This window comes from Dichotomopilus funicola, assembly GCF_033296635.1.
Source record: "Dichotomopilus funicola strain CBS 141.50 unplaced genomic scaffold C8A04scaffold_19, whole genome shotgun sequence".
Lineage (NCBI taxonomy): Eukaryota > Fungi > Ascomycota > Sordariomycetes > Sordariales > Chaetomiaceae > Dichotomopilus > Dichotomopilus funicola.
The window spans coordinates 119,640-131,721 of NW_026944040.1; the positions used below are offsets into that span (position 1 = coordinate 119,640).

General features: G+C 55.2%; 5 protein-coding genes across 5 annotated transcripts; 3 read left to right on the forward strand and 2 right to left on the reverse strand.

Moving 5' to 3' along the window:
- Window positions 1-3,780: 3,780 nt before the first annotated feature.
- Window positions 3,781-5,181, forward strand: C8A04DRAFT_10984 (uncharacterized protein; the record flags this gene model as incomplete). Its single annotated transcript, XM_062776790.1, has 5 exons — window positions 3,781-3,890; window positions 4,015-4,177; window positions 4,245-4,331; window positions 4,396-4,559; window positions 4,641-5,181. The coding sequence occupies 5 exons, from the start codon at window positions 3,781-3,783 to the stop codon at window positions 5,179-5,181; spliced, it is 1,065 nt and encodes a 354-aa protein (XP_062638345.1).
- A 371-nt stretch (window positions 5,182-5,552) lies between these two features.
- Window positions 5,553-6,896, reverse strand: C8A04DRAFT_27223 (DnaJ domain-containing protein; the record flags this gene model as incomplete). The annotated part of the gene is made up of 1 exon (XM_062780225.1): window positions 5,553-6,896. One exon carries the CDS (start codon window positions 6,894-6,896, stop codon window positions 5,553-5,555), a length of 1,344 nt encoding a protein of 447 aa, XP_062638346.1.
- A 336-nt stretch (window positions 6,897-7,232) lies between these two features.
- C8A04DRAFT_27224 (mitochondrial zinc maintenance protein 1, mitochondrial) lies at window positions 7,233-7,706 on the forward strand (the record flags this gene model as incomplete). Its single annotated transcript, XM_062780226.1, has 3 exons — window positions 7,233-7,290; window positions 7,360-7,533; window positions 7,600-7,706. 3 exons carry the CDS (start codon window positions 7,233-7,235, stop codon window positions 7,704-7,706), a joined length of 339 nt encoding a protein of 112 aa, XP_062638347.1.
- A 280-nt stretch (window positions 7,707-7,986) lies between these two features.
- Window positions 7,987-9,147, reverse strand: C8A04DRAFT_11022 (Pre-mRNA-splicing factor slt-11; the record flags this gene model as incomplete). The annotated part of the gene is made up of 1 exon (XM_062776806.1): window positions 7,987-9,147. The coding sequence occupies one exon, from the start codon at window positions 9,145-9,147 to the stop codon at window positions 7,987-7,989; it is 1,161 nt and encodes a 386-aa protein (XP_062638348.1).
- A 774-nt stretch (window positions 9,148-9,921) lies between these two features.
- Window positions 9,922-11,261, forward strand: C8A04DRAFT_10989 (S-adenosyl-L-methionine-dependent methyltransferase; the record flags this gene model as incomplete). Its single annotated transcript, XM_062776791.1, has 4 exons — window positions 9,922-10,134; window positions 10,192-10,226; window positions 10,300-10,621; window positions 10,686-11,261. 4 exons carry the CDS (start codon window positions 9,922-9,924, stop codon window positions 11,259-11,261), a joined length of 1,146 nt encoding a protein of 381 aa, XP_062638349.1.
- Between the last annotated feature and the right edge of the window lie 821 nt (window positions 11,262-12,082).

Consider the following 12,082-nt stretch of genomic DNA (forward strand, 5'->3'; position numbering starts at 1 on the left):
GATGGCGGTGTTGAGCCCCCGAGCGGGCCACGGGGGTTGACAAGCCGCAGTGCGGGCGAGAACAAAGAAATGGAGGTTTCTGGTAAGGGGGAAGGGATGGATGAGGTAGAGGTAAAGTGTTGCTGGACGGAAATAACCGGCACTGTATGTGTGGATGTGTGACTTGTCACATTGAAACTTACAACAAACAAGAGCTTGGTATGAGGCTGGAGAGCACAAGACAACCTAGAGCTGACCAAGAAAAAGCCGGGAAAAGACCTGACGCCGAGAAGTTGGGTTCCGGGTGCTCAAGCTGCTCACAAACTGGGGAATGGCCACCGTTAAGTGACCAAGGAAGCGGTGGAAGCGGTGGGCTGGTGAAAAGAAAGCGAAGAAAAATTCGACAAAGTCGAGCCCTTGAAGTCGGAGGTTGAACGCAGAGTGAAAATTGTGAGGAGGTCAAAGTAAGAAGATCTCAATGATGTCAATGATGAAAAGTCAAAGATGGTAAACCTGTGAAGCTTGCGTTTCAGGAGAAGGCCTGGTACAGCTTCCTGCGATTTCTGGGTGACGTTGACCGGTCGAAGTCGTGTGAGAGGAGGAAGAGGAGAGGAGGGAGAGAGAAGCTTAAATAGAAAAGATTCCGAGCGTGAAGAGGGCAGCAGAATCAGCCCTCACCAGCCCAGGACCCGCGAGGACCCGCGTCACCAACAATGCCATACAATAGGCCGAATGAGCTCCATGCCCCGTGTTCTCCGCCAAAATACCAGCCCTCTCTGATCACGACAAAGGCTGGAGGCGGCCATGGCCCGGACCCGCCTCTCGACACGGGCAGGAGGTGATGGTTTGAAAAATTCTCCCCCAAACATCCAAAATCGAGGGGTAGCGAGGCCAAGATGGCTCAAGATATGTGGCTCTGTGGGAACCGAAGACCTGCGATGTCGTTGTCGTTCTCATGCATAGCGACATATGCGACATATAACGTTGACCGAGGTGAGACTCTAGTATTGGAGCATGTTAACCACAGTCCTCTGTGTTGTCACATTGGAATCGACTACTTCACTTGAATATTTGAGGCAAATCACTATGACAGGCCCGGCAAGAAACGTTGTGAATTTCAACTCTTCACTTCTCGGCGGAATGCTGCGGAACCTGAAAGTCGAATTTCTTTGATAACCTACCCGACTCATTCTAGAACACAACCATGTACTCGCGTTTACTCGTGTGCTTTGTGTTTAGTGAAAATCTTCCCAAGACGAGGTTGAAATTCTGGGAAGACACGACCGCTTACAAGCTAGACTTGTTGATATTGATCAAACCTGTAATTAGTCATGTAACAGGTAGTTCGAGAGGCCGAATAATTAAGTCAAAGAAATGCCATGTCGCAGCAAATTCTAGGCTTCGACAACCATGTCGTTGGGCAGTCTTGAACACAGAAAGATATCAATCATCCACGGTATCAGCCATCCGAGATCTGGATTTATTGAATTTATTGACACAATTATAATAATGCCTAGGGAACTAGATAAGTAATTAACCCACCAGCCCAGCTTTCATATCTGCCCTTGTGGACTTCTCCAGTTCCCAAGTCCTGACCTCCGTGCGAAAGTTCAGTTTCCCAGGGCTCTTCATCGGCCACTGGTCCAAGAAAAAAAAATACAACACAAGGAAGCTACAGAATCTTGTATGTCACTCTAAACACAGAAGGAACATGCAAGTCGAGCGGAGTCTACAATCTAGTGCAGACTCAGTCCGGCCTCGCCGCCTCGGGCCTACCTATTAGATGGAACTGCACGTCTGGCCAATGACGGTGAGTACATTCACATGCGCCGATGCTTGGGGCAGGTCCTACCGAGCCAAGATAACCTTTTTTTTTTTTTTTTTTTTTGGAAAATTTACAAGCCACTGTGCTCGACGTCGATGGCTCTTTCCCTGTCATGAATTTGTGTATTATGGCCTGGCCTGAACTCTTGAGTTTTCGCTTTCAAAGAGGTTGGAGCACGGGGTCCCTGAAGCTCCACCTCAAATGTTCCTGATGATGTTGACGTCGAGAAATACAGGAAAAACCGGGCTCGGTCCTGCCACGCGATGCCTTGAAATCGAGTTATATTATTGTCATTGTAACGTTATTTCTCTTCAGGTCCTGTCGGAAAAGAAATCAAAAATAAAGTCTCGGCAACTCTGCCCTGTCGGAGGCCTGCGGATTCGGAACAAATAGCCGACGATCCTGCGCCAAGATTCCAAGACACAAAATAGATGAACTGCAATACTCTTTTTCCCAATGATCGACGTCAAAACAAAACGGCCGCATGTCGGCCACACCCGGACTCGGTTGGTTAACGTGTTTCTGGACCAACTGCTCAATAAAACCACAGTCCAGACCGAGGAGCGGGGGGGGTAGTGAGCTACTTTACAACTTTTATACAAACTGCTTCCCCACACATCTTGACTTAACGACCGTTGCTCGTTCGCTTTTCGCCGTCGTCGGCAAGCCGCAAATGCGCAGCAAGCCATTGGTCCGCTTTCCGGTAAGCGATGTTTCCCTCTTGCTATTCTGCAGTCTCGGCAGTCCACGTCGTGTCCGACCCTGCTGACAGAATAGATTAAATTTTCTAACGTCCTGCATTCACCCGGACCAGTCGGCAGGCGTTGCGAACCGTTTCGATCTCCCGGCGAGCTGGACAACCACAGAGCGCGACATCCCGAGTCGTTCTACCGGCTTTTGCTATCAAAACTTTGTTTAAACTTTGTTTCAAGCCCGACGGTGCCATGTCACCCTTTGAGCACGCTAAGCACGTCTCCGGATAGCGGATGCGACCGATGCGACGTTCGTGCTCTGTTCGGGACAGTCATCCCGCGTTGTCTGCCGGCTTTGGGTCTTAGCCTTGGGAAAGACCTGGGAGAGGCGAACGACCTCGTAGGAATGCTTGGAGCACTACGACTGCGGTTCTACCTTGAGGTGTATATCTGCTGATGTATGTGCCGACGGAGAGATAATACTCCGAAAGCAATTCGCTAATCCTCTGGCTCTCGTCTGTCTGCATTGCATAAGGCCGAAGAGCAGCGGCAGCTCGCTTCGATCGCTTGGAGGGATGCGCTCCTATCAGCCCAGCAAAATACGGATCCGAGTCCGTACCAGCACACAAGGCCCCCGATATCCCAGGCATCTGCCGGGATCCGAAAACCCACGGTCCACGGCCATCCCGGCCGGGGTTACACTAGCTCAAGACAAACCGCAGGAGCCAAGATCTTCAAACTTCGGTTGGCAAATCCCGGGCGTCAACACGCACACTAAGTTCCGCAGCCTTGCTTTCGCAGTTTCCTTCTTCATCCACGGACCGCGGAACAAATAGAACATTGTGGTAATGAAAGGAGATGCACCCGCGGAGATCAACCGCCCCCAAACTCCCATGGGCCCCAAAGCTCCCAGGGTTCCCTGTGATCCCAGCCGACCTTATCTGCCGATGACACGGAATGTTAAAAGGTTGTGGGCGGTTGTTTTTAGCAGGGGTGGCATGCTGACCGGAACAGCCCCGAGACCAAGACGTATGTACTATGTAGGCCCGTACAGATTTAGATGAAAATCGAGTTGACAAGTTCCAAGCCAAGAAATCGCAAGAAAAGCGGAGAAAAAAGCCGTGGACGAGGCTAACAAGCCCCCTCACCTTCATCCCAGGCCAGAGGCTTATAATGGAGGACTAGCCCTCCTTCTCTCTGTTCTTTTCCCCTTTCCCCCCAAGCGGGTTAGTGGTAGATCTCCCGTCGAACAAGGTTTGCTTGCCCTGTCTTGAAAAAAAGACCATGGCTCGTCTCACCCTTGCCGGGCTGCTGCTCGCAGCCCTCGCCTCGGCCGACGATGTCCTCGATCTCCAGAACAAGGGTCGGCCCAGCATCGACGCCCAAATCGCGCTGTCGGCGACATGCACCCAGGAGAAGCTGGCCGTGCGCCGTGAATGGTACGTTCCTCACAGTCACAGCACACTCATCGGGACTGGATAAATCGGAGAACTGGGACTAACAGCGGGAAAACAACAGGGGCGACATCTCGGACGATGAGAAGAAGGAGTACATCGCGGCGATGCTGTGCCTGATGGACTCGCCGTCCAAGCTGGACCCTACCCAGTTCCCCGGCGCCAAGTCGCGGTACGATGACTTTGTGGTTGTCCACATGAACCAGACCATGAACATCCACGGGACGGTATGTACTTGCTCATGACTGGCTGGGCTAGACATCGCAGACAGAGAACCTCCGCTAACTTACCCAGGGCAACTTCCTCTCGTGGCACCGCTACTACACCTGGGCGTTTGAGCGGACCTTGCAGACCGAGTGCGGGTATAACGGGACCCAGCCGGTATGCTCCCTTTTCGTAATTCGGGATTCCGTAGTCGTTAAGGGCAAGGACTGACCTTAGACAGTACTGGGACTGGGGACGCTGGGCCGAGGACCCCGAGACCTCGCCTATCTTTGACGGAAGCGACACCTCTCTGAGCGGCAACGGCGAGAAGATTGCCCACAACCCGTCGGGCTTCATCCCGGCTGGTAACGGCGGTGGTTGTGTCCTGACCGGGCCCTTCAAGGAGTAAGCTTTCCGCCCGTTTTATTAAAAAAAAGGAAAAAAAAAAGAAAACGAAAAAAAGGAGAACTCACTAACAACCCCCAGCATGGTCGTGCACCTCGGCCCCGTCTCCCCCGCCACCGACCCCGCGCCCCCCGCCAACCCACGCACCGACGGCTACGGCGACAACCCGCGCTGCCTGCGCCGCGACATCTCCAACCAGCTCTCCAGCAAATACCTGCGCACCTCCGACATCACCTCGCTGATCACCGGCTCCGCCGACATTGGCACCTTCCAAACCGTTATGCAAGGCACCGGCGGCTTCGGCGGCGCCACGGGCATGGGCGTGCACGGCGCAGGCCACTTCACCATTGCTGGCGACCCGGGCGGCGATTTCTACACGTCGCCGAACGACCCGGCTTTCTGGCTGCACCACGGCATGATTGACCGTACGTGGACGATCTGGCAGAGCCAGAACTTGGCGAACCGCACGCAGGTGATTTCGGGCGGGACGACGATGTTTGGGGGCGGACGGGCGCAGAGTTTGGAAGATCCGGTGGATTTGGGGGTTGTGGCCGACAAGGTGTATGCGATTAAGGAGTTGGTGAGCGTGGTGGATGGGCCGTTTTGCTATGTCTATGAGTAAGCGGGAACAGCACCGCCCGATTTTGATGAATGAACGAGGCTGGGACGATGATGGGTTAGCTAAGAATGAGATTGTGGCGTGTTGTTGATCAACCGAAATGAATCAAAATTGCTGTTGTGAAACCTATCCGGACCGTTGCTGTGTCTTGCCGGATCGTGTAACCCGCTTAGGCTAAACGAGAACTGCAAACTGCGATATGCGAACCCTAATAATAAGCGATTCATCACATGATTTCTGATGTAACAGAGAGATAACGACACAAACTAACATACGTCGTCTATTGTCATCTAGCGTCATGGCACATCGCTGATCTAGTGCATCCACGTTATAACAGAAACTCAGTCTATCATATAGAGCACCACCAATCACCCTCAAGCCAGCGTCTTGATCTCCCCGTCCTTGATCTTGCCAGCGCCGACGAGACGCTCAACCTCGGCCTTCCACACCCCCTTAATCTCGTCCGCCACCTTGAGCCCGTTCAGCTTGCCGGCCAGCGCGGCAATCTCATCGGGGTCAATCTTGCCCTGGACAAGCTCGACGTCACCAAGCACCGCATCGATGGTCGCAGCCGAGGCGTCGCCCTCACCAGCAAAGTAGTTGGCGTCCTTCACCGAGCCACGCAGAACACGCTTGTTCTTCTTGACCGCGTTCTTGGCCGCCTCCTTGGCCTTCTTGCTGGCATCGCGATCCGCCTTGGCCTTCTCCTCAGCTTCCTTGGCCGCCTGGGCTTCGGCCTCCTTCTTCAAGCGCGCGTCCTCAGCCGCCTTCTTCTCGGCCGCCTCACGCTCGAACCTCTTCTTGTTCTTGGCCGCGCTGGCCGCCTGTCGGAACCGCTTGATGCGCTCGTCGCCGGCAGAGCAGTCGTCCAGGATCTTGCGCAGGCGCGCGTTGTCCTCGGCCTTCTTCTTCTTGCGCGCGTTGGCGTTCTTGCGCTCCATGTGCCGCTTCTGGTCGCGGTTCTCGTTGTCGTCCGGCACGTCCTCGTCCAGGTACTCAAACGTGCGCCAGCTGTCGAAGTTGTACCAGAAGTTGTAGAAGTTCTCCACGTCCTCCTGGGCCGCGTCCTCCCCGCCAAACGTCGGCACCGGGTGCACCTTACTGAACCGCGCCTCCGACTTGAACACCTTGCTCCACTGCTTGTAGAAGTCGCCCTTGGCCAGCTGCTTCTTCGTCGGCGGCTCCACATCCGCCTCCTCGTCCACCGAGTCGAACTGCCTCCGCTTGATCGGGTCCAGCAGCACCTCCGTCGCCTTCTGGATGCACTTGAAGAAGTTGTCGTCGTCCGCCCGGCCCGCAGCCGCCTTCTTGTCCGGGTGGTGCTTGAGCACCTTCTTGCGGTGAGCCCGCTTGATCTGCTCCTCCGTCGCCTTGTACCGGTACTTGGACAGGCCCAGCACTTTGTAGTGGTCCTGTGACTTCCAGTCCTTGGCCTCGCGCTGCAGCATCATCGGGTCCTCCGGCTCGCTGATCTCGCCGTCGTCGTTGTCCTCCACCTTCTTGGCCCGCTCCTGCGCCTGGATCCGGTCGTCTTCGGAGAACGTGCGCTTGTGACGCGCGCGGCGGGCATGGGCCAGGAAGTAAGGTCCCACCGGCTCGAGGGTGCGCTGCGTGGCCGCGCTCTCCTGGGTGATCTTGCCGATGGCCTTGAAGTTGTTCTCGGCCTCCCAGCCCTCGGGGAGGACGGGGAGCGGCAGCGGGATGACGGTAGCCTCCATTGTGCTGCTTTGAGGACTTGGGGTGGTGGTTGACTTGTGAGCGAGAAAAAGAAAATCGGGTGAAGTCGTGCCCAACTTTAGGAGGGGCAGTTTTTGAGCTGTCGGCCGGAATTTTTTTGGTTTGGCCAACTGCCCCACCAAAGAACGCTTTTTTTGTCGGACCAATCGGGTCGGCTTAAATGGCCGGAGGGAAGGCCCACATGTTTTTTGCCTCGCTCGTTTGGGGCAACTCCGTCTGGGACAATTGGACGCAAGATCTTGAACTTGATATCACAACTTCCCCCGAATCTATCTGAGGTGAAGTGGCCTTGTTCCCCACGATAGTCTCCCATCACTATGGCCGCAGTCAGTGCCTACCGGAGCCTATTGCGCTCCGCACGCCTTGCCTTTCAAGGTATGTCTCAGACCCCCCAAACCTCCCCCCCTTCGTACACACTTAGGTCTGCCACTAACACCATGTTAGGCGATACTCGCATGCTCGACGCCGCGAAACAATCCATCCGCCAAGGCTTCCGTGACAAGGCCTCCCTCGCCGCTTCAGACCCAACGATCCAGCCTGCGATTCAACACGCCCTAGACGTCGCTAACTTCCTGAAGACGAATCTGGTCCAGGGGAAGCGGGACGGTACCACCTACAGTAGGCCAGCCCGGAACAGTCGGGGTCCATAGGGTTCTGGTCTCGCTAACGTATGGGTGTTTCTAGAGCTGCGTATTCACGAACATACCGAGCGGGGCGATAACGAGAGCATCAAGTTGGCGGGGAATAACACGGCGAGTATGGGCGGGGTAAAGTGCTGCTCGGAGAAATAGGGGAATACCGGATTTAATTGTCTAAGCTGGCGCTCAGTAGAAGACGGACGAAAGATCAAGGAGCAAAGGCCAGAGCCAACGGCCAGGGAAACCTGTGTATGATATAGCCGTCTATGATACCCCTCGATGTAACAACAGAACAGAATGCTGGACATAGAAAGAAAGACAACAATGCAGGACAGATATCCTTTTACTCGCCTCGCCTTGCTAAACCGGAAACCTGACATGAATCATGATCTCCAACGCCATGCAACCCAGAGTCGAAAGAAAAAAACCGTGGCTAGTTCCCAGCCAAACTAGCATACTCAACGTCGGCAGCCCCAGGCGGTGCAGCCACAGTAAGACCTAAGAGATTGTCCCCTGGAGCAGCAGCACCACCAGTCTCGCCTCCTTGCCCACCACTAGCCCCTGCGATAGCCTTTTGCGGCGGTCCCCTTCGGTTCGCCTGGGGGAACGCCGACCGTCCGTCACGCAACATCTCAGTGCGCTCCTCTTTATCCATCGTGCCAATCGCCTTGGGCACGCTCCACCGAATGCGCAGCGGACAACCCGAAATGACGGCCTTTCCTTTCAACTCAAGTGAAGCCCTCTCCGCTGCGTCGCGCGTCTCGTAGTTGACAAAAGCGCAGTGCGTCATGTGTGACACGACAAGCGACTTGATCTTGCCGAATGCCTTGAAGAAGTCGCGGATTTTGTACTCGGCCAAGTCGTCCTCGATACCGGTGACAAACAGCGACATGATGTTTGGGTCGCTGGGCGGCTGCCAGTCCTTTGGTCCTGGCGGGGCGGTGTTGGCGACTACTGGTCCCTTGCGTCTCCCGCCCCTCGCGCCAACAGCGGCCGCCGCTCTTGAGTCTCTTGTCCGTATCGGCCCGGGGCCTCCCACACCCGCACCCACCGCGGGATTCCCACCTCTCGCATTCCCTCCACCGACAGCGTTCCCCTCCGTATCCACCTCCCTCCCCTTGCGGAAGTATGGCTTACTCTGTGCCAACCTCCTCAACAGTTCCCGCGCCTTCTCATCCGTCTTCTCATACTCCTCGACACCCGCGCGCCCTTCCTCAATCGCCTTCTCATTGTTCTGCGCAAAGTATTCCCGGTTAATCTCGCTCTGCGGGCCGGGCGCGATCAGCTCGAGTGCCTTGTCGCGGATGACGATCGGCAGGCCGAACTGCAGGTCCATGATGCAGCACTGGCAGGCGTTCTTGAGGCGCGCGCAAGTTAAGCAGATGTTGGTGCGGCGCTTGCGGCCCTGCGCGCGTCCATCGCCTGACCAGCTGAAGATGGTGAAAGGCCGCGTGCAGAGCTTGCACTCGGCGCCGTAGTCCTCCTTGAGCATCTTGACGTAGGGGTTTTCGGGCAGGCAGTTCTCGCATACCGAGGGGAAGTCGGTCGTTTCCCACCCGGACCGGTTGAGGTCTTGTTTGATTTGGGGGGGCATAGTGATGTGTTGCTATCGTTTGTCGTTGAAATTACAAGGGGGTTATCAAGGGTAAAATGGACGTTGTAAAGGCAGATGGGAAAGGTTTCTTTCGTCGGCTTGCTAATGGTCAAAGTTTACTTTACTTCCAGAAATGCCCACAGCGACGAGGAACCTTGGTCGCTTGTGGCGGTTTGTGGCTGGCCTGATTGATAATCCTTATCGGTCGCCACGCAACGGCGTTTACTGTGGCTGGTGCATGGTCCAAGCGCCTCTTATTCGTGTTCGCGTTCTTACCGCCTTCCCCTTCGAATTCGTGTTTCCAAGGGCCTCAAACTCCCATCAGTGGAGGAAAAGTGGACGCGAAAACGGATTTTTGAAGGACGAAATTTGCGAATGCGCTGACCCAACCTCTGGAGGGGGCATCATCCTTATATGTCCCATTGGTGTACAGTTTCAAAACCGAATGCGAGCTCTTGTTCGTTGTTTGATCATGAATCCAGCCCGTCTTTTGCATGTGCTTTGGTGGAGCGCGCCCCTGGAACCAATTGACCCATGAGATTTGCTCGATTGGCGTCGGCTCTCGCGCACCCCTGCCCCTTTCTCTGGTGCCATGAACAAACCGCCTATAATTAATAGGGGCCCGTGAAACTTTTTTCCCTTGCCAACTCGAATAAACACATCACCGCCTTCAACACATTCTCTCTTTCACGCTTTACTTCCGGTTCTCCTATCCTTCATTTCAAACCCATACGCATTCGACCCTCGTCTCGCATTCCTTCCTCTCTCTTCAACATGGCCCCCCTCGCAAAAGCAAAGCTGGAGAAGGAGGACCACAAGCGCGATGCCGACTTCATGAAGGCCCTCCACGGCAAGTCCACCGAAGCCGCCGGTGGCTTCGCCGCTATGCTTTCCAAGGACCGGGATGCGAAGAAGCTCGCTGTGGACGAGTACTTCAAGCACTTTGACAACAAGCGCGCGGAGACTGAGACTGATGCCGACAGAGAGGTGGGTTCACCGCCTGGCACTTGAATCGGAATGGCGCAATACTAACACGGTTGAAAGGCGCGGACGAAGGAGTATGCTACTCTCACAAGGCAGTAAGTGAACCAATCCGTCGACGATACCCTACAGGAGAAGTCCCACGCAAGCACTAACCTCGCCGTCCTGCAGTTACTACAACCTCGCGACCGACCTGTACGAGTATGGCTGGGGCCAGAGCTTCCACTTCTGCCGCTACTCGATCGGCGAGTCCTTCTACCAAGCCATTGCCCGTCACGAACACTACCTTGCGATGAAGGTTGGCATCACTGCCAACATGAAGGTGCTTGACGTTGGCTGCGGTATCGGTGGGCCAGCGCGCGAGATCGCCAAGTTCACCGACGCCCACATCACCGGTCTCAACAACAACGACTACCAGATTGAGCGTGCCACGAGGTATGCGGCCCAAGAAGGGCTGTCTCACCAGCTCAAATATGTCAAGGGTGACTTCATGGTAAGAACGAATCCCAGAAGCAAGTTCCTCCAGTAGCAATACCCAATTTGCTGACCTCCCGAAGCAAATGTCGTTCCCTGACGAGTCGTTCGACGCCGTCTACGCTATCGAGGCTACCGTCCACGCCCCCAAGCTGGAAGGTGTCTACAGCGAAATTTACCGTGTGCTCAAGCCCGGCGGCACTTTCGGTGTGTATGAGTGGCTGATGACCGACAACTACGACAACAACAACGTTGAGCACCGCGACATCCGCCTTGCGATCGAGGAAGGGAACGGTATCTCCAACATGGTGCGCATCTCCGAGGGCCTCGCCGCGATCAAGGCGGCCGGCTTCGAGCTGCTGCACCACGAGGATCTCGCCAAGCGCGACGACCCCATCCCCTGGTACTGGGGTATTGCCGGCGAGACCAAGTACATGCAGTCGTACTGGGATTTGTTCACCGTCCTCCGCATGACCCACACCGGCCGCCGCGCCGTGCACGTCTTCACCGGTCTGCTCGAGACCATCGGCCTCGCGCCCAAGGGCACCAAGAAGACGGCTGACTCGCTCGCCAAGGGTGCCGACGGCCTCGTCGCTGGTGCCAAGCAGGACCTTTTCACCCCAATGTACCTGATGGTTGGGCGCAAGCCTGCCAACTAAAAAGCCGTCTCCGATAAGGGGGCACAGGCCTGTTTTCTTCTTCCTCACGCTACGATGGGATGATACAATAGACTGCACGTAATGTGGATGAGCGGATGCAGGAGCATGGGAACGGATGGGAACGGGATAAAATATTTTAGTTACTAATATCGGCCGTGGGCTCTGGGCAAAACCCACCGCCTTCATGTATATACACGTAATACATTTTCTGGCGACATTATGGAGTTCAGTACCGTGTGCTGTCATGATTGGCGTACGGGTTCCCAAAGCACCCCAACGGTCTGGTCCGACCGTCTTTGCATCACAACTACCAATTCCCGATATCGGGATACAAACTCTCCCCGTGGCCCCTTCCGTGTTTTTCCATTGTACTTTTTGCAGTTTTTCTTTTTTCCTTTCGGGCGGGTTTCCCTTTGCCTCCCATACCTAACATCCCACCAAGCATCTATCATAGTAGAGCCAGACCTTATCTCGAGCCCTGTCAACGCGCGCTGTGCCCCACCGATTTTGGATGCAGTGGAGTTTTTGCTGCTGTCAAGTTCGAAATTTGGCGGACGAGCACCCGAACTCTTGCAGGGGTACGCTTCCACTAAGCCTATCTCGTACTAGCGCGAATTGATTCGTTGGGGTTCAACGCCAAAAGTCCGGATGCTTGTCCCAAGCTTCCCGATTGACGCAGGAAAAATTCCCTCTGGCACTGACAACCGCCAAAAAAACTCCCCGTTTCCACATCATCACCTTCTCGCCGCCTCGCCGGCCTCCTTTGATTGATATTCCGTTCCGTTCCACTAGCGGACTCTTCAATCCCACCCAGTTCCCTC